This window comes from Capra hircus, assembly GCF_001704415.2.
Source record: "Capra hircus breed San Clemente chromosome X unlocalized genomic scaffold, ASM170441v1, whole genome shotgun sequence".
Lineage (NCBI taxonomy): Eukaryota > Metazoa > Chordata > Mammalia > Artiodactyla > Bovidae > Capra > Capra hircus.
The window spans coordinates 25,046,824-25,068,378 of record NW_017189517.1 but is presented as its reverse complement, the minus strand read 5'-3'; the positions used below and the strand labels follow the sequence as shown (position 1 = coordinate 25,068,378).

The 21,555-nt window shown below is 44.8% G+C and overlaps 1 protein-coding gene across 1 annotated transcript in view; it reads right to left on the bottom strand.

The window, feature by feature from the left end:
• KIAA1210 (KIAA1210 ortholog) overlaps positions 1-21,555 on the bottom strand; it is a 46,445-nt gene that overhangs the window by 4,038 nt on the left and 20,852 nt on the right. Inside the window, exons 6-8 of the mRNA XM_018044075.1 lie at positions 10,168-10,365; positions 6,528-6,633; positions 594-4,373 (exon numbers count right to left, since the gene is read on the bottom strand). Coding sequence (XP_017899564.1) covers positions 594-4,373; positions 6,528-6,633; positions 10,168-10,365 — 4,084 coding nt within the window. The remainder of the gene's footprint in view (positions 1-593; positions 4,374-6,527; positions 6,634-10,167; positions 10,366-21,555) is intronic.

Sequence of the window (21,555 nt, the reverse complement as noted above, 5' to 3'; positions counted from 1 at the left end):
TTAGACATTTCAGGTGAGTTAAGAAGCTGTGGAAGTACAAACATTGACAATAAATTAAGACTTCAAGCTGAGAGTCTGAATATAGTGCTCTATTAATGAGTTGGCTTCAAAAATAAACATGGAGGACTTCCCTGGAGGTTCAGTGCTTAAGATTCTATATTTCTACTACAGCAGGTTTGATCTCTGGTCAGGAAACTAAAATCCCACATGGTGAGTAGCAAAAAAAAAAAAATAATAAATAAATAAAAGCTATGTGGTGTTGAAGGGAGCATAATACATGTAAAGATATTTTGAGAAAGGCATAAAATCCCATCTGCATGTATATGGGGTAAGGGGGGTGGGGAGATGGTTACATGTCCATTACAGAATGTGGACAAATGTCCAAAGGAGACCCCATTGGGAAAGAGAAGACTCCAAGTTAACCATCTCCAAATCTATTCATCTAGAATAGAGCATTATTCTGCCCCTAAATCCCCAAGCCAGCCCTGTCAAAGCCACAAGGCTAGAACAGACTTCCTCCCATTAAAGATTTTGCTTTCTGGTTCTTCTCGCCTCTTGGTACCTGCTGCCCATCTGGGAAGATAAAGACTCACCTGGAATCCTGTAAGCAGGTTGCTTCTTGGCCATCCTTTCAGATTTGGGCCTCCTCTGTTGCTTCTCTGCAAAGTCAGATACTGTGGTGAGGTTTTGCATGGTGCCCAGGGCCCCCTCAGAAGCCCTTCTGATTGGCTGGGCTGTATCTACAGAGGATGAAATTGAGCCCAATGAGAGTGAAAAAAGCTTGATAAAACCTTGTTTCTCACCCTTATACTTCTGTGAGGAAGAGGTTCTTCTCAGTCGGACTCCAAAAACCTTTTCAACATCAGCCCCGTCGTTGGATGAATCTGAATGGCTGTTATTTTGATCATCACTCTCAGGAACTTCCTCCTGAGAGGAACTGCTTCCAGAAGTGGGCACTTGCAAGAAAGGAGCATTGGCCAGCATGAGCTTGGTAGGGCCAGTTGTGATGTTCTTAGTGAGGTATTCAGAGCTTTGGCTGGGTTTCTTGATTTTGCTTGGAGAAGCCAGGTCTCTGGGTAGAGACCAGCAGCTAGGTTCACTCTCCAAAGTGGTTCCTTCAGCAGCAGCACTTATGGGACTTGGATAAACCTGTTGCTGATGTTCAGGGTCTGCAGGAGCCTGAAAAATTTTTTTGGGAGGCAGATGCTGCTCAGAACTGCTCCGCTTCACAGGTGCACTCACTGGGCCTGTTGAGAGCATCAGTGGCTGAAACTCAGCTCCATCTTTGACTGGGCTGGGGAGTTTGCCAGGCAGCCACTCTTCACAACTCTTCCATTCTTCAGGAGAGCTCTCAGAAGCTGAGGAGGTTTCTTGCTGGTACTCAGACTTCCCCAGTGTCTGGGCAAGATGTCTGGGAGGCAGCTGCTCTTTAAAACTGCTCAGCTTCAGAGGAGCACTCTCTGAATGGGAGAGGACTTCTTGCAGGCCTTTGGGCTTCCCCGAGCTTGGTAAAAGGCTTTTCATGGGCGCTTGCTTCAAAGAAATGGCTGCCTCAACATCGGTACTCTCCCAGCCTGAGGAAACTTGCTGCTCAACTTTCAGCTTCAATGATTTGGAAGGTAGATTTGAAGATGAAGGATCCATGTGAGTTCCCTCCTCTGTACCAGGCCTCTCTGAAAAGACATGCTGTGCCATATACTTCACAAATGACTGAGAAGGACGCTTGACAATCACTGATTTCTTAGGTATGACTTCTTTATCAGCCATGCTCTCTAGACGTGAGGACATCTCCAGAACCCTAGACTTTTTAAGCACTTGGCTGAAATATATGGAAGGCAGTGGCCTTCCAGAAATGCCCACTTTGGCAGAAGCAGTCTCAAAACCCAATGATATTTGCTGGACTTTCTGTCTCACAGTGGAGTAGGGATGTTTGTCAGGCAGCAGCTCGGCAGATGCATCCCCTTCAGTGTTGACACTGTCTGGACCTTCAGAGATTGCTTGTTTGACTCCTGCTCTCATCGAGGCCTGAGAAGTCCTTCTGGGAGGCAGCGGCTCCATGGTAATGCCCCACTCGAAGGCAGCGCTCTCTGGACCTTCAGAGGCTGGTTTCTCAAACATGGGGATCTCCCAGGACTGCTGGATGGTGAGTCTGGGAGGCACAGGCACCCCCGGACCGCTCCACTCTGTGGGAGCACTCACAGACTCCAGTGGAATGATCTGTGGCTGGAATTTAGACTTCACAAAGGGCTGGGGAGGTGGCACCTCCACAAAGCTGCCCTCCCCAACAGCAGTGCTCTCCAAGGTTTTCTGGGTTCGAGGATTTGCCAAGGACTGGGGAGGATATTTGGGGAGCAATTTCTCCACCAGACTGATCTTCTGAGCAACAGAACCCTCCAAACCTGCAAATACACTGTGTTCAGCTTCAGAATAAGTCACAGAGACTTGTTGCTGGGCTAGAGCTCTCATCGGGGGCTGAGAATGATGCTTGGCAAGCAGTGCCTTCATAGAAGTGCTCTTCTCAACTACAGTGCTTTCTGCACCCATGGAGTCTTGGTACTCAATTGCTGGCCTCACCACGGCCTGGGAAGGACATGGGAAAGTCAGCAAGTGTACAGGTGTGGTCTTCTCAACATCGGGGCTCTCTGGACGTGCAGAGCTTTCTTGCTGAGCTGCTGGTTTCACTGAAGGCTGAGAAGGATGTCTTGGAGGCAGCACGCCTGCAGAAGTCATCGTTTTAACTGTCATCACTCCTGGGTCCAAGGAGACTGGTGGCTCAACTTTTGGCCTCATCAGGCGCTTAGAAGTCATTCTGGGAGGCAGTGGCTCCATGGAAATGCCCCACTCCATGGCTGCGCTCTCTGGGCCTGTGGAGGCGGGTTGCTTGAATTTAGGGCTCACCCAGGACTGGAAAGTGTCCCTGGGAGGCACCTGCCACTCAGAAGCACCCTGCACTTCAGGTATGGTCTTTGAAGCCAGGGAGACTTCTTTGGGGTCTTTAGGCTTTGCCACAGCCTGGGCAGAGGATCCCATGGCCTGGGCAGGGGGTCCGGGAGACCCCCCTTCCTTGGTGTCATTGGCACTGTTGTACTTCTCCACATAACTATTTGATCCCATGGAGACTTTGTCTTCAGGCTCCCCCACAGCCTGAGAAACACATGTGGGAGTCGGCGGCTCATTAGAACCACTCATCTGTCCCAAGGAACCCAATTTTGTGAAGACTTCTTGGCCATCTTTGGACTTGCTCAGGGGCTGGAGAGAGGGTGTGGGAGCCTGGTGCTGCTCGAAATCACTGCCCTCTTTGGAAGTGCTCTTGGAATCAGAGAAGATAGCTGTGGCTTTGGACTTCCCTGAGGACTGTGAAGAATACCTAGGGGCCTGCTGCTGCTCGGGACTGCTCAGCTCCACAGCTGAACCTTTTGATTCTGGGAAGACTTCTTCATTCCTGTGCATCTTGGAGGGTAGGGAAGAATGTCCAGGAGCCAGCTGTTGCTCAGAATCACCGCCCTCCTCTGACATGCTCTTGGAATCTGAGATGATGACTGTAGGTTTTGACTTCCCGAAGGACCATGAAAGGCTTCTGGGAGGTGGTCTCCTGGCACAAAAGGCTCCCTCCACCAAGGCACTCACGCTCCTGGAGATCCTCGCTGTTAAGGCCTGCAGAACACTTCTGGTAGGCTTTTCTTTGAGGGTCTCTTGAGCGGACTTCATTTTAAATTGGACACTTTTCACATCAAAGCCAGAAGCTTCTTCCTTTTCAGGCTGGCTCTGAGAAGGCTCCATAAACATCTGATCATCCACTGCCACCGAGAGAGGATCTTGGGGTGTAGATGGCCTTCCTGCCACATGTGATAGAGCAGCCCCGGCTTCTGGCTTCTTGGCTCCAGAAGTCCCATTTTCATGGGATGTTGACAGACCACCCACCACGGGCTCTTCCATGTCTTCAGGCTTGAGTTGTGATACTGACGCTTTTCTGGTTTCAGAATCTGCATCAGCAATTCCCCTTCCTGGGTCATCTTTACCTGACAGCAGCTCCTGAGGAGTAGTGCTTTCTGTCTGTGGTGTTGTGAGCTGCTCCATGACTTGCTTCTCTAAGGACAGTTGCCAGAAATGGCAATCCGTGGCGTTCTTATCAGCAGATGGGGACCCAGCTCCATCACTTAGGCCAAGCACTCCAGTGGATTGTTCAAAGCTTCTTCCTTTGGATCCACACTCGTTCATTCCTGAAGTACTTGAGCTTTTCTTTCCACGGCGTTTCATGTATGCTGCTGGAAATGGATAACTCTGACTCTCAGTAGCATCTGTGTTTATAGCCGGATCCATTGTCTTCTGTTTAGCAATCTCAATCTTGTTGCTCTGTTCCTGGCTTGAGGCACCTGTACCAAACAGAAGGAAAGGAAAAATGTGTTCTTTTGATTTTCTAAAATAAGAATACTCTGCCTTGTCCCAATGGGTACCTGTTTGCTATTGAATTCCCTAGTGTGGAGAAGTAGCTACTCAGAAGATAGAGAACGACTAGGTCACTGTTAGCCTTCTGCATTTGGAAATTTTTAAATATAAGTGAAATTCAGTTTTATGAACTGATTCCAAGGTTGGTACATCACCATCATATCAACAGTCTGTTCCACCATTAGAAGTGAGACACATCAAAAAGCAATTTTTGAACTTGTAGCAATTACCTTTTAGGAAACTGACTGGGGCAGGGTGAAAGGAAATTTTACTTCCTCCTTAGTATTTATATTTTCTACTTAATTCTACTTAATTTTAACATGATATACAGGTATTTTTATTTTTTTTAAGAAAGGTGTCAACAGGGGTTATCTGCAAGGTAGGATTATGCCTTCCCCACTTCTTCTGCTTTCAACTCTATTAAAATGATCTAACATAATATACATGCAAAGAAATTCTTGAAAAGCCTTAACATTTGCACTGATCTACAGGCCTCAGGTCAAACACAAGGCAGCAGTTCTACAGGTTGATCTTCTCTTCCCTAGTAATATTACTATGTGTGCTCAGTCATGTCCTACTCTTTGCAACCCCATGGACTGTAGCCCTCCAGGCCCCTCTGTCCATGGGATTTCCCAGGCAAGAATACTGGAGTGGGTTGCCATGCCCTCCTCCAGAGGATCCACGTCTCCTGCACTGGCAGGCAGGTTTTTTCAGTTCACTTCAGTTCAGTCGCTCAGTCATGTCTGGCTCTTTGGGACCCCATGGACTGCAGCACGCCAGGCCTCCCTGTCCATCACCAGCTCCCGGAGTCCACTCAAACTCATGTCCATTGAGTCAGTGATGCCATCCAGCCATCTCATCCTCTGTCGTCCCCTTCACCTCCCGCCTTCAATCTTTCCCAGCATCAAGGTCTTTTCAAAAGAGTCAGCTCTTTGCATCAGGTGGCCAAAGTATTGGTTTTTTACCACTCACTTTAATCCCTGGGTGAGAGGGCCTTGGCCACCTCCCCTCCCTCATCATCCACTGGTCTCTAGCTCCATCTAGTGGTTACACATTTAGAATCTAGAACTGGGCACGGTTGGGGTTGGGGGGGTGGAGGGTGCAGGGAGGTGCACTCCAAACCACTCCCATGACGTGGAAAATCAATGTATCTGCCCTCCTGGACACCGAGTAAGTTTTATCCTCTGTGTAAAAGGGACAGCTATGAAAAATAAATATGAAAAGAGGATAAAAAGAAAGTTAAAAGTCACTCACTTAATTTCTTTGTTGCTGTTATATACAAAAGTTTTGTGGTTTTGTTACTCTTCGTGGGAAAATGTTTTTAGAGGTATCCTGACTTTGAACCCACTTGTGAAACCCTTTATGGCAAAAATATGAAATAACTATTTGACTTAATTTGTGGAACAGGAATTTTGGTTTTCCAAGTGTTGCTGGAAATTAGATTGTCATCAGCTGGAGCCAATACACACACACAAACACACAGAGTGATTTTTCACTCCAGTGGTATTTTTTGTTTGGGGGTTTGATAGGTGTTGGCTGCCAAGGGCATCTGCGGCTGTCCAAGTCCTCTTTGTCTATGGATAAGGGAACTGGTCTCACTGTTAACACAAGACCTTTTCTCTCTATTAGAAGAGAAAAGCAACTTTTAAAAAACAGGCTTTTTTCCCACCAATTCTGTTATTGTTGTCTGGTTTTGTTGCTGTGGGGGAAAGCTGAAGGGGAAATCACTGGCTGCCCTCAGATATCTGGGCTTACTGAAGAATTTGGCATGGATATTAGATGTGGAGAGGATTAAACAAACTGACTGACAAATATGCACAAAATGCCTCTCTGGTTGGAAATTCATTTAGGTAAAATAGGAATCCAGGTATGGCCTTTTACCTAACACAAGTGGCAACTATATTAAATGGGCAGTTCAAACGGAGAAACTTGGACCATATTAATATGCATCTTAAATTTTAAGCCCTCAGAAGATCAAGGATAGAGGCCTGGGCAATAATCCATTACATAGTTCTTGTCACATAGCACTGTGCCATTAAGCTTGAGTATGTGTTTATGGATGACGGCGAAGATATGCCAACCTGCGCTGTCTTTTTTCGGCTTCTTTTGGTCAGCTTCTTTTGGTTTGGTTGTGCTTTTCTCTTCAGAAGCCACTGGGAGGCTTGGCTCCTCCTGTTTTGGTTTCACCTAGAAGAGGGAAAGACTTTGAATCAGGCTGAAATGCTCTCCATCCACCCCTGCATGGTTGCCAAAGAAAAAATCATCAGGAAAAAAAAAGTCCTTGCTATCCAAATGGCTGTGTTGGGAACATAACAATACCATTCACAATGGAAATTATTTCAGTAGTATCCATAACCTGGTGATCATTTTACCTACTGGCAGTACTTCATTTAGACTTGCAGTTTCTGGTCTCTGAGTGATATGCTGCAGGGAACTCTTGAAAACACCTCAGAAGCCACTGACCCACACTGCAAGGCCATCAATCTGATGATGGGGCTGTGGGGCCTGATAACAATCATGACATACATCTAAAGGCAAACATACAGCTCTATGTTACCACTCAAAGTGCCTTGGTAAACAGACTCAGCTCAAAATTATTTCCTTTTGAATGGATCAAGTCAGATAGACCTGGGTTCAGATCTCTGCTCCATCATGTGCTCTCCATATGATCTTGGGCAAGTTACTCTCTATATCTCTGTCCACATCTATAAATTAAGAATAAGGGGAACCCTCCTGTGGGACTTGCAGACCTAAGAAATTCCAAAGCAGGGAGCCAGTAGCAGCAGCCTCTCTGTCATAAAGGATCCTGAACACTTTTATTTTCATTCATCCATGTGTCAGGGAGAGAGGCAAAAGGAAGAAGTAGATGCCCTGACCTTGTTAGAGAGTGCTACCCAGGCCTTACCTCAATTAGGCTATGCAGAAAGAAGGGTCTTGCTAAATCTTCCTTCATCAACATTCCCTATATGTCCCGGTTTGTGGTGAAGTGTCCAGGTGATCATGCATATACAGGACTTTATGTGTATGGCCTAGTGATTGATCACCCTCTGCTTGACATTGAAACAAGGAGATTCTCTCAGTGCTACTAGAAGTCCTCCTTCCTCCTAGGCCCACCATTCTGCCAGCTGTTCTTTGATCTTATACTTTATTTTCTTACTAAAGCAAAACTGCAATGTTTAAGCTAGGGGCAACATGATGGGGGTGAAAATAGAACTGAACCGGAAGTCAGAAGATGGGGTTCTGGTCCTACTTCTGCCATTACCAGAGTGTATGACCTTGGACATCTATTTGTGCTTTAATGTCCTTCCTGGTAAAATGCCTGCAACTATTAAATCTTTTCATCTCCTCCATCTCTGATTTATAGCCATTTACTTATAGCCGAGAGATACTGAGGCTAAAGACTCAGCCAAGTGAATCTTCCAGCTAACTGACACATTCTTTACCAAATTTTAAAAATTCTTTGTTGTTGTCATTCAGTAATTAAGTCATGTCCGACTCTTTGTGACCCCATGGACTGTAGCATGCCAGACTCCTCTCTCATTCACTATCTCCTAGAGTTTGCTCAAACTCATGTTTATTGAGTTGGTGGTGCCATCCAACGATCTCATCCTCTGTCACCCCCTTCTCTTGCCCTCAATCTTTCCCAGCATCAGGGTCTTTTCCAATGAGTCGGCTCTTCGCATCAGGTGGCCAAAGTATTGGAGCTTCAGCTTCAGCATCAGCCTTTCCAATGAATAGTCAGAGTTTATTTCCTTTAGGATTGACTGGTTTGATCTCCTTGCTGTCCAAGGGACTCTCTAGAGTCTTCTCCAGCACATTTCGAAAGCATCAATTCTTTAGTGTTCAGCCTTTATTATGGTTCAACTCTCACATCCATATGTAACTACTGGAAAAAACCTTAGCTTTGACTATATGGACTTTTGTCAGCAAAGTGGTGTCTCTGCTTTTTAATGCATTGTCTAGGTTTGTCATAGCTTTTCTTCCAAGGAGCTTTCAATTTTAATTTCATGGCTGCAGTCACTCTCCACAGTGATTTTGGAGCCCAGGAGAATAAAATCTGCCACTGTTTCCATTTTTCCCCATTATTTGCCATGAAGGGAAATGCTGATGGGACTGAATGACATGATCTTAGTTTTTTGAATGTTGAATTTTAAGCCAGCTTTTTCACTCCCCTCTTTCACCTTTGTCAAAGAGGCTGTTTAGTTCCTCTTTGCTTTCTGCCCTTAGTGGGTATCATCTACATATCTGAGGTGGTTGGTATTTCTCCCAGCAACTTTTTTTTAAAATTTTATTTATTTTTTAATTGAAGGATAATTGCTTTACAGAATTGTGTTAGTTTCTGCCAAACATCAACATGAATCAGTCATAGATATGTATATCTCCCAGCAATCTTGATTCCAGCTTGTGACTCATCTAGCCCAGCATTTTGCATGATGTACTCTGCCTATAAGTTAAATAAGCAGGGTGACAATATACAGCCTTGACGTACTTCTTTCCCAATTTTGAACCAGTCCGTTGCTCCACGTCTGGTTCTAACTGTTGCTTCTTGACTTGCATACAGATTTCTCACGAGGCAGGTAAGGTGGTCTGGTATTCCCATCTCTTTAAGAATTTTCCACAGTTTGTTGTGATTTGCACAGTCAAAGGCTTTTGCAGTCAACAAAGCAGAAGTAGATGTTTTTCTGGAATTCCCTTGCTTTTTCAATGATCCAATGGATGTTAGCAATTTGATCTCTAGTTACTCTGCCTTTTCTAAATCTAGCTTGTACATCCAGAAGTTCTTGATTTAATTCTTAGTTTTTAGTAAAAAAATGTTTTTCAAAGGAATTACTTCCCTATCTTCCTAAACACAGATCAGGGAATATAGCCCAAATTTTCTTGATGATTTGGATGAGTAGTGAACATGACCTATTACACTGGATGCTGATACAGTGTGGCCCTGATAGAGGTGGGCGAGGTTCTTCATCCCTATACTAAAGGACCCCAGATAGTTTGTGTCATTTCTTTCTGCTGTCAACTGTCACTTCTCTTTGGTATCAGATCTGATTTTGGTCTGTGGCCATGTTTTAACGTAATTAGCTTGCCTAAGTGTGCTAGAAAGCATAAGAACTTGGCGACCTGTATGTGACACGGAGAGGTCTTTGGAGGGGTTAATAGCTGAGTTCTAAATGCTTGGCATTGCTGGAAGCCTGACCTCCAAAGAAGTGGAACAGTGCTGCCAATTGTAACTCATGGGTCTTATCTGATTCCTGATCAGAATCCTGATCTGGGCTATGATTGAATATCTTCTACAAAGAGCACTGAGTAAATTCCCAGATACTAAGCCAGTAAGCAATTTCTTAGGAGTTAGGTCACTCTTTCTGCTTTCTTCCATCCCTTTTATGTAAGTTCCATCTATTTAGAACATCCCAGGCACTAGACACAAGTATGCTCACCTCTTTCCAGGGCTGTCAAACCTGGGACAGTGTCCTTGACTTCACCATCCCTACTTAGGGTATGGATCCCCCAAACCATACCACTTCCCTAGGAGCAGTTTGCAAAGGTTGGAACTCATCTTTTTGGGGGGTGGGGCATGAGTGCAGCTTGCAGGTTCTGCTTCCCTGACTTTAGATTGAACCCAAGCCACAGCAGTGAAAGCCTAGAATCCTAACCACCAGGGAACTCCTGGAACTCATATTTTCTTATATGAGAGTGTATTCCCAGGCCTCCTGAAGGACTTACAGTCACCTGGATGCTCTTCTTTTGTTTCCAGGGATTTAAAGCCATCTTGTATTGAGCAGCTGAGGAATCCAAACAGCTCTGGGTGGTGGCTGGGGTGTTGAAGCCAACAGGCACCTGGGTGCTGCTGGACAAGGAGGGCATGGCAAGCGTGATCAAAGACTGTGAGCGAACCAATCCAGACGAGGGCTCAAAGGCACTCTGGAGAGAGTAGGAAAAGAGAAATGAGTCAGCTCTGTATGCTGGCCTTGGTCTCAAAGTTAGAAATTCCTCTGGCTGAAGAAACATTCCTAGAGAACTCCTTCATGATCTGCTGTCCCTTGTTCCTACAGCTAGAGTCAAGCTTCCGGTCAATGGGCCCCTTGGAGGCAAGGTGCACAATTTCAACTGGTTCCCTTGCAGCTGAAAACAAGAAACAAGATGTTCAGGTTGCTCCCCTGCTTACAATGCATTCAGGAGCTCCCCTTTGCCCTCAGGATAGGAACCCCACCATTATACGGAGTTTACAAGGTCAGAGGTTTTGCATGTTCTCTTGTCCTGTACCCCTCTTATATTACAGAAGGGGCTGACTGGGGTAAGAGGCACAATCTATGTCAGTAAAACCCGTCAGAGCTCAGCGATTTCTCCATAGGAGTGCTCGGAGGAAGAAATCTGGTTGGAAGAGGGTTTGTCTGAAAGCTACGTTTGCACAGACAGTATACTACCTTATATTTATGGTTTCTGGATGCAAGGCTGATGGCAGTGCCCAGAGGGATGGAGTGTGCCACCACCAATGGGGTGGGGATGGAGCCTGTCGCCTTGTCCTTGCATGGCTGGCCTCTATGCCTCCAAACTATCTGGCCCGGGGGCTCCTAGTTGGCTTCCTCTGTAGGACTTTCAAAGTAGTCTCCTCCAGGCTTCTTTTTTTTAATTAATTTTTTTTATTGAAGGATAATTGCTTTACAGCTCCAGGCTTCTTGACATGGCTTTTTCTACACCTTGAAGAGACACCCCAGAGCACCTCTTCTTTCTAAGAAGTTCCAGGTATTTGTGCTAGCAGAAGCCCCTTTGAAGTCAAGGTGATGACCCCCCTCTCTCCTGGATGTCAGTGGCAAATGATGCACTTTAGCAGGTAGACAGAAGTCCATGTGTGTTTATTCGCTAGTTCTTCCCAAACTAGCTTTATGCAGTGCCAGGGTATTTGCAGCTTTCACATCCCTTCACATTTCCCCCTGACCGTCATATGTTGATCCAGTGATAACCTTAGTTACTATCTTAGCTCCCAATATGGTTCTTTTATGGCCTGTGATTCCAATGCCTGGGGACTTAACATAGCTAGTGGGTCAGACTGATGATACATTCAGCTCACCATCCTCTTGTTGATTCTAGGAAAGGGAGCGGAATGATACAGTTATATTTGTGGGATCCATCATACAAAATATAGAGTGGTCCCAAGCCTTTTCTAACTTCTTTAGGTAACTTCCATCCATGAATGTCTATAACAACACCTCATCCTGACACTATTAATTTATCTTTAGCTTGTATTATCTCTTGGAATTATGAACTTAATACTCAGTATACAGACTAGTGGCTCTTATTTTATTGTTCTGAATATTTTTTTTTTCATGCTTCAGAGTGGTCTTAGGGTTCTGGTCTTTGGGGACTGGATGGCAACATCTATGCCCCCACTAACTTCACATGATCTGTCTCTCCACTGCCTCTCTGACCGTGGCTTTTACTACTTTCTGTTCCAGACCCAACGTTGGTTTGCTGTTCTTCAAACATTCCTTGCATACTCTTCCCTCAAGGCATTTTCACTTGCTGTTTCTGCGCTTCCCCCATGTCAGTGTTAGCTCACCCACTCCCTTCAGGTCTGGATACAAAAGCCACCTTCTCAGTGACACTTTCCCCGGCCAACTTATTTGAAATGTTAGCCTTCTACACTGACACTTCACAATCTCCCTCCATGGGTTATTTTTTTCCTCCTTGGCACTTTTTATCACTGTCTAACATATTGAGAAGGCGATGGCACCCCACTCCAGTACTCTTGCCTGGAAAATCCCATGGGCAGAGGTGCCTGGTAGGCTGCAGTCCATGGGGTTGCTAGGAGTCAGACACGATTGAGCGACTTCCTTTTCACTTTTCACTTTCATGCATTGGAGAAGGAAATGGCGACCCACTCCAGTGTTCTTGCCTGGAGAATCCCAGGGACAGGGGAGCCTGGTGGGCTGCCGTCTATGGGGTCGCACAGAGTCGGCACGACTCAAGCAACTTAGCAGCAGCAGCAGCAGCAGCAGCAACATACTGTATGTTTTGCCTATTTTCTTGTTTATTGTTGATATCATGCCCCCCACTGCAATATAAACTCCATAAAGAAGAGTTTTCATCTGTTTTATTTACTGCTGTATTCCTAACACCTACAACTGTGCTTAGTACACAGTAGTTGCTCAATGAATGTTTGTTGACCGGGTGAATTAATTATGTTAAAAGCTCCAAAGAGACATTGACCTTCTAAGAGATCGTCAGAGAAAGCTGCTCTGTTCTCTGTATCATTTTAGTTATTCTTTCTGAGACCCACTAGCTCCAGCCAAAGATAGATGGAAAAAGTCTCAGCAGTCTGTGGATCTAGAAATAAATTTGCTAGAGGATATCATATGATGCCTATTCAGCAAGTAAATACACACTTAATAAAGAAACATGTTCAATTCAGTTGTCATCCCAAATTTTGTAGCATAACACTATAGATAAAAGCACTGTTTCATGAAACACATTCTGTAGCATAACAAACAAATCGGACTCAGCAAAATTCTAGCAATTACTAGATTGAATGTATGCAGGAGATAGCTTATCTGTTCCCAATCACAGCCTAAGCCAAGAGTCCATCAAACTTAATAATGGCCACTAGTCTCCTTATGCCTGACGGACTGTCATTAAGGAATATTTGAGCCTTCAGGCTATACACAGGCCCACAGCTACCCTCAAACCTGGACTGAAAATGAGAGTGTGAAGCCATCAAGCATCATCTCCACCTGATTATGGCACTCAAGCTCAGGCATGTGATTCAAAATAGCCGTAAGAGCATCTCTGTGGTTGGGTTTACAGTATGTAAGTTGTATATATTTTACAACTTCCCTTAAACTCACTAGTGAATTAAACTATTCAAATAAACTCTTTGGAATGCTGGGCAATATTTCTCAAAATATGGTCTGGGAATCCCCCCCAGTATCAGAATCACCTGGAGTAAGTACTAAAAAAAGCACTTTTACATTAAGATCTGATGAATAATTCTATCAGGGGAGGGGGCCTTAGAATAGGCTTAACAGGTTCTCCAAGTGAGTCTTCTGGGGGCTAGAGTTGTGAACCACTGTCTAGTCCTCTGCCATGAAGAGAAAGGCTCCTATTTTCAAACAGAAGCACACCAAGCTCCTGAATAATCACATCAGGTGCCTTAGAACAGGAGGCAGCCATATCTGTTCCCTCTGGGAAGCGGGGTTCCTTCTTAGTCCCTGCTTTTCCTCCAGCCACATTAGTCAGGAGAAACCTAGAAAAGTTACCACAGGAATCAACCACAGGATTTTCCAGGCTACCCAGGAAAAACAAACTGAATCCTTTCCTGAAAGAAAAGCAAGTGCAGGAAATGGGACTCCTTCCTCTATTTTTCCTTTGCCATCCCTCCTGCAACCCCACTCCTCCTTCTCTGCACTCTGAGAGCCAACACACCCAAGGTGTATATTACTCAGGAAGGCCAAGACCTTTTCATTCCTTCTCCTGTGATTTAGAGGGGAGTTAGCACAGACAGCTTCTGATTAACAGCTGGAGTGAAATGAGCTCCTTTCACTTCAACATCTGGGAGATGTGCCAGGCCTGGCAGCTAATAACCCAGAACCTTCCTGGGGAAGGAACCTGGGTCAGAACTTAGGGCAGGGGAGGGGATCCTTCAGCACTGATTGTGAGGGGTGCTGGACAGTGATATGCTGTTAGTGGGGGTAAGGAGTGCTCTTTGAACAATTAAAACACATTTTAGCTCCTTTCCCCTTTCTGTCAAGTTTCTGGACCCTGTATAAAATTGTTCAATCAAACATGCACCCTTTTGATCATCCTTCTGATGGTTTCTTTGTCTGTTGTATGGTACCAGGGTTTTCCCATTTTCGTTTAACTATTGATAAGAAACACTTGAGTGGGGATAGAGAGCAGTTTGGCTGCTTCTTGGAATATCAAACAAATCAAGCTCAGCAAAATTCTAGCAATTTCTAGATTCAGTGTGTGCAGGAGATAGCTTATCTTTTCCCAATTGTTATGTCTTAAATAATGGCATTGCTGCTGCTGCTGCTGCTGCTGCTAAGTCGCTTCAGTCATGTCCGACTCTGTGCGACCCCATAGACGGCAGCCCACCAGGCTCCCCTGTCCCTGGGATTCTCCAGGCAAGAATACTGGAGTGGGTCGCCATTTCCTTCTCCAATGCATGAAGGTGAAAAGTGAAAGTGAAGTCGCTCAGTCATGTCTGACTCCTAGCGACCCCATGGACTGCAGCCTACCAGGCTCCTCTGCCCATGGGATTTTCCAGGCAAGAGTACTGGAGTGGGGTGCCATCACCTTCTCTGAAATAATGGCATTACCTGGTGGCTATTTAGGCCAGATTTTATCAAGCCTTTGGCCTGAAAATCTGTCACTTTAGGAAAAAAGCTCACTCTGAAACTATCTGGGAGGTTTTGACACTGGGATGCTAGGGAGCTAGGTTCTGTATGAGCCATTCAGCTGAAAGCTCCCAAGGCAAGTAGACTTTGGAACATCTCCAGAAGAAGCAGCAGCTCTTGGTGGGAAAAGTGGTTCTCAGTAGGAGACTTCTCTGCCATGGTATGCTGGCACAGGATATGACTGGCTGTTAGGACTTTAATTTCCCAAGTGTGTCAAAGTACAGTATGTGCTCATTCCTGGGAATTCCTGTGCAGCTGCAGCCTCACTCAATTTCTGTTTCATAAAAGGTGTTGTGCCATTTTGCCATCCTGAAAGTTGTAGGAGGTAGAATTTCACATATCCCCTGGAGCTCCCTGCTATCTAAAGCTCCCCAGTTCCTTAAGTAGTATAGAGAATAAGAACATGAACTTTGGAGTCAAAAAGGCCTGAATTTGAGGTCCTAGCCAAGCAATTTTTAAAACTGTTTGAGCTCGGACAAGTTACTTAACCTCTTTGAGCCTCAGTTTCTATGTCTTTAATATAGGGATAATAATAATATATACTTTGGTGTGCTGTTTTTAAAATTAGATGAAATGATACATGTGAAGTGCCTTTCACACAGGAAAGTCTGAACAAGTATTAGCTGATATTGTTATTGGTGGGCATTGGTTGTCCAAATTTAGAGAACTGCTAGAGTGCACATGGCTGGGTGAAAACTGGTATGAATTTGGGGAAGAATCCTCAGTTTGAGTCCCAGCTGTATCTCTGATTGGCGCTGTGGCCTTGGTCAAGTCATTTCACCTCTCTGAACCTCAGTTTTTTCCACCCAAAATGGGAATAATAGTATCTTCCCTATCTACATTTCAGAGTATTTGAGAGAATGAAAGGCACCTATATCTATGCAAAATAACTTTGTAAGCTACAAATTTCTATGCAGCAATGGAGAAGTGGGCATTATGCTCTCTTCTGATGTATCAGAGGATTTTTAAGAATATTGTTCTGGGCTTCAGAGACCTATTTGTAAATAATAATGATGAATTATGAAGTAAGCCATCATGGGCAAAGCAAGAGACATGATAAGGGGAGAACCTTGCAGCAATCTAAATGAACTCTTCATTAGCCAATACAGTGGAATAACTGGAAGCTACTTAACCCCCACCATGTTAAATGTTAGCAACACTTATCCTGCAATGGGACTAAAGTCTAGGCATTTAATCAGCTCAAGCTTTAAGCACCAAAATAACTGATACAGCTCTTTCTCAAGAGTGAAAATGCATGACTTCTTTTCCATACAATTGTTTTTCTCCATAAAAAGCCATATTGAGGAAAAATATTCTATGGACTCATTGGGGAATATGAAGTTGACTCACTGATGAAGATGAACCGGGTTGGAAAGGTAGCAGGGGTCAGGGAAGCTCTAAGTAGGAGGATCCTCTGGTCCGAGGATGGGGAAGAAAGAGGGGACTTTGCTAAACTGGAACTGAAAGGGACAAGGCACACAACTCTTTACCCAAGGAAGTATGGAAGTAGTCTTAGACAACAAGGCCTTAAGGCAGTCCTTCCCATTCTGCCCCAGGGGTTTTGGAGGAAAAAGTAAGCTTTGGGTCCTTGAGAGATAACATGTATTTTTCCCTGTGTCACCAGTAGGAGGCAGCAGCTCAGAAAAGAAAGAAGAAAACAGCAAACTTGGAAAGACTCTGAGAGGGTAGTGTGTATTAGTCACTCAGTCGTGTCCGACTCTTTGTGACCCCATGGACTGTAGCACACCAGGCTCCTCTGTCCATGGAATTATCCAGGCAAGAATATTGTAATGGGTTACCATTTCCTTCTCCAGGGGATCTTCCCAACCCAGGGATTGAACCCAGCTCTCCTATATTGCAGGCAGACTCTTTGAGAGGATAGAGATTTGGTCATCTTTAGTCTGACTTCATGGTGGAGAAGTCTGACAGAATGTGGTCCACTGGAGAAGGGAATGGCAAGCCACTTCAGTATTCTTGCCTTGAGAACCCCATGAACAGTATGAAAAGGCAAAATGATAGGATACCAAAAAAGGAACTCCCCAGGTCATTAGGTGCCCAATATGCTACTGGAGATCAGTGGAGAAATAACTCCAGAAAGAATGAAGGGATGGAGCCAAAGCAAAAACAATACTCAGCTGTGGATGTGACTGGTAATAGAAGCAAGATCCGATGCTGTAAAGAGCAATATTGCATAGGAACCTGGAATGTCAGGTCCATGAATCAAGGCAAATTGTAAGTGGTCAAACAAGAGATGGCAAGGGTGAACGTCGACATTCTAGGAATCAGCGAACTAAAATGGACTGGAATGGGTGAATTTAACTCAGATGACCATTATATCTACTACTGCGGGCAGGAATCCCTCAGAAGAAATGGAGTAGCCATCATGGTCAACAGAAGAGTCCAAAATGCAGTACTTGGATGCAATCTCAAAAATGACAAAATGATCTCTGTTGGTCTCCAAGGCAAACCATTCAATATCACAGTTATCCAAGTCTATGCCCCAACCAGTAACGCTGAAGAAACTAAACTTGAACGGTTTTATAAAGACCTACAAGAGCTTTTAGAAATAACACCCAAAAAAGATGTCCTTTTCATTATAGGGGACTGGAATGCAAAAGTAGGAAGTCAAGAAACACCTGGAGTAACAGGCAGATTTGGCCTTGGAATGGGGAATGAAGCAGGGCAGAGACTAATAGAGTTTTGCCAAGAAAATGCACTAGTCATAGCAAACACCCTCTTCCAACAACACAAGAGAAGACTCTACACAAGGACATCACCAGATGGTCAACACCGAAATCAGATTGATTATATTTTTTGCAGCCAAAGATGGAGAAGCTCTATACAGTCAACAAAAACAAGACTGGGAGCTGACTGTGGCTCAGATCATGAACTCCTTATTACCAAATTCAGACTCAAATTGAAGAAAGTAAGGAAAACCGCTAGACCATTCAGGTATGACCTAAATCAAATCCCTTACGATTATACAGTGGAAGTGAGAAATAGATTTAAGGGCCTAGATCTGATAGATAGAGTGCCTGATGAACTATGGAATGAGGTTCATGACATTGCACAGGAGACAGGGATCAAGACCATCCCCATGGAAAAGAAATGCAAAAAAGCAAAATGGCTGTCTGGGGAGGCCTTACAAATAGCTGTGAAAAGAAGAGAGGTGAAAAGCAAAGGAGAAAAGGAAAGATATAAGCATCTGAATGCAGAGTTCCAGAGAATAGCAAGAAGAGATACGAAAGCCTTCTTCAGCGATCAGTGCAAAGAAATAGAGGAAAACAACAGAATGGGAAAGACTAGAGATCTTGTCAAGAGAAATAGATGGGGAAACAGTAGAAACAGTGTCAGACTTTATTTTGGGGGGCTCCAAAATCACTGCAGATGGTGACTGCAGCCATGAAATTAAAAGACGCTTACTCCTTGGAAGAAAAGTTATAACCAACCTATATAGTATATTCAAAAGCAGAGACATTACTTTGCTGACTAAGGTCCGTCTAGTCAAGGCTATGGTTTTTCCTGTGGTCATGTATGGATGTGAGAGTTGGACTGTGAAGAAGGCTGAGCACTGAAGAATTGATGCTTTTGAACTGTGGTGTTGGAGAAGACTCTTGAGGGTCCCTTGGACTGCAAGGAGATCCAACCAGTCCATTCTGAAGGAGATCAGCCCTGGGATTTCTTTGGAAGGAATGATGCTAAAGCTGAAACTCCAGTACTTTGGCCACCTCATGCAAAGAGTTGACTCATTGGAAAAGACTCTGATGCTAGGAGGGATTGGGGGCAGGAGGAGAAGGGGATGACCGAGGATGAGATGGCTGGATGTCATCACGGACTCGATGGATGTGAGTCTGAGTGAACTCCGGGAGATGGTGATGGACAGGGAGGCCTGGCGTGCTGCGATTCATGGGGTCACAAAGAGTCAGACACAACTGAGTGACTGAACTGAACTGAACTGAACTGAGTCTGACTTCTCTATTTGATTTGGTTTTCTGCCTAGCTCCCTACTTGATGCTTAGTGAGAAGGCAGTCAGAGCTGGGTTTGTGGGAGGCCTTTGGGGATATAAGAGATGGGGGTGTCATAATTTATGAGACGCTCAGAGAAGCATCCAGGCCAGCACATCTGCTTGGGATGGTGATTAAAGCTCCTTCATGGGATGCTACTGCTGCTGCTATTGCTACTGTTGCTGCCACATGCCCCCTCCTTGTATTCACCCTCCTGAACTAATAAACCAGAGCAATAACTTAGCAGAAATAGCTAAGAAACTCTCATGCTTGGGAGAGCATCAAAGATTAGAATTTCTGCCTGTAAGCCCAACATTTAACCTATAACAACTTGACTCAATTCTTGAATTTACTAATAGAGAGTTTACTGCATTAAGCAAGACAAATATTTAGACTGATGTTAGGAAATGTTGACTATAAATAGTTTAGCTCTATTCATTAATCTATAAAATATATAGTTAGCCTACTCAAAAGAAAGAGAAAACTACATGTTTTAAAATGTTAATTTTCTTAAGTGTAATCCCCAAGGTAACCACTAAGAAAATAACTTAAAAATATATAAAGAAGGAAATGAGAAGGGAATGAAAATAGTACACTAAAAATTCTAATTAAATCCAAAATAAGGGAGGGCAGTCCTAAGATGGCAGAGGAATAGGACAGGGAGACCACTTTCTCCCCCACAAATTCATTGAAAGAACATTTGAACGCTGAGCAAATTCCACAAAACAACTTCTGAACGCTGGCAGAGGACATCAGGCACCCAGAAAGGCAGCCCATTGTCTTTGAAAGGAAGTAGGACAAAATAGAAAAAATAAAAAGAGAGACAAAAGAGTTAGGGATGGAGACCCATCCCAGGAAGGGAGTCTTAAAAGAGGGGAATTTTCCAAACACCAGGAAACACTCTCACCAGCAGGTCTGTGGGGAATTTTGGAATCTCAGAGGGCAACATACCTGGGAAGAAAAATAAATAAATAAATAAATAAAATGCCTAATGGCAACTCCCAGCAGAGAAGTAGCCCAGACGCTGGCATCCACCACCAGCAAGCAGGGGAGCTGAACAGGGAGGTGTGGGCTGCATTGCTTAGGGCAATCTGAGGGAGCTAACGTGAAACAGCAACCCAAACTGTGGGATAGCCAGAGAAAGAGAGGAAAAAAGAGAGAGAGAGAGAGAGAGAGAACTATCCTGCGAAAAGCCCTAACCTAAGGTACTTCTGGGCCCACTCACAGAACAAAGGACTGAGCAAATACCAGAGGAGAGCTAGCTGGCTGCAGACCGGCCCATCCCCCGCCGGAGGCAGGGAGGCAGGCAGGGGGCAGCCAGAGCCAGAAGGTGAGAGGCAAACTCGGCCCCAGAGGTGGCATCCTCTACCAAACTGTGAGCAGGCTCCCAGTTGCTAACCAAGACTTCCTGGGATTCTGGACGATTGACATCCGCCTGAAGGGTTGCGGCCAGAGACCAGCTCCCCAGAAGAGACACACGGCACACCTGAGATGGTGCACCTGGGAAACAGAGCGGCTGGGATTGGGGAGGCGATAAGACTCACCTCCCCACTTGGGGAGAGTGTGCTCACCAAGCACCTGGTCGACTGAGCTGCTTGGACCTGGGAAGGGCACAAAACGCAGGCCCAACCGAGTCTGTGCCTTTGTGGAGTACTCAAGAACCTGAACCTGATCGGCTTAGACCTGGGCAGTGCACACAACCCAGGGCCCACTTTTGACAGTTCCCCTGCAGAGCAACCTGGAGCCTGAGCAATGTAGACTGGGAAAGCACACACGCCGTGAGCGGGGGCACACCCAGTGTGGCCCAGACATTGCAAGCACTCCCCACACACACCAGTGATATTTGTTTGCAGCGTTCCTCCCTACCCACAGCACGACTGAACAAGTGAGCCTAAATAAGTGACCACCTTCGCCCACTTGTGTCAGGGTGGAAATTAGACACTGAAGAGACCTGCAAACAGAAGAAGCCAAAATAAACAGAGGGAACCGCTTTGGAAGTGACAGGTGCAACAGATTAAAATCCCTGTAGTTAACATCGACTACATTGGAAGGGGCCTATAGATCTTGAGAAGTGTAAGCTGGAACAAGGAACTATCTGAAACTGAACTGACCCCACACTGCCACAACAGGTGCAGAGAAATTCCTAGATATATTTTTACCATTATGATTTTTTAATTAATTTTTTAAGTCCTCTATTCCTTTAATTTTCATTTTTATAACCTACTATTACCTTGCAAAAAAAGACCCTATTTTTAAAGCAAACTTCATATATATATTTTATAATTTTTATGATTTTGTTTTTTAATATTGTATTTTTGACAGTCTAACCTCTACTCTAGATTTTTAATCTTTGCTTTTTGGTATTTGTTATCAATTTTGTACCTTTAAGAATCCAATCTTCCATACCCATTTTTACTTAGGAGTGTGATTACTGGCTCGATTACTCTCTCCCCCTTTTGACTCTCCTTTTTCTTCCCCAGGTCACCTCTATCTCCCCTCTTCCCCTTCTCTTCTCCCCCAACTCTGTGAATCTCTGTGTATGTTCCAGGCTGTGGAGAACACTTAGGGGACTGATTACTGCCTAGATCTGTCTTTCTCCTTTTGATTCCCTCTTTTGTCCTCCTGGTCACCTCTATCTCCTTCCTCCCTCTTCTCTTCTCTTCTCTATGTAACTCCATGAACCTCTCTGAGGGTTCCAGACTGTGGAGAGCAC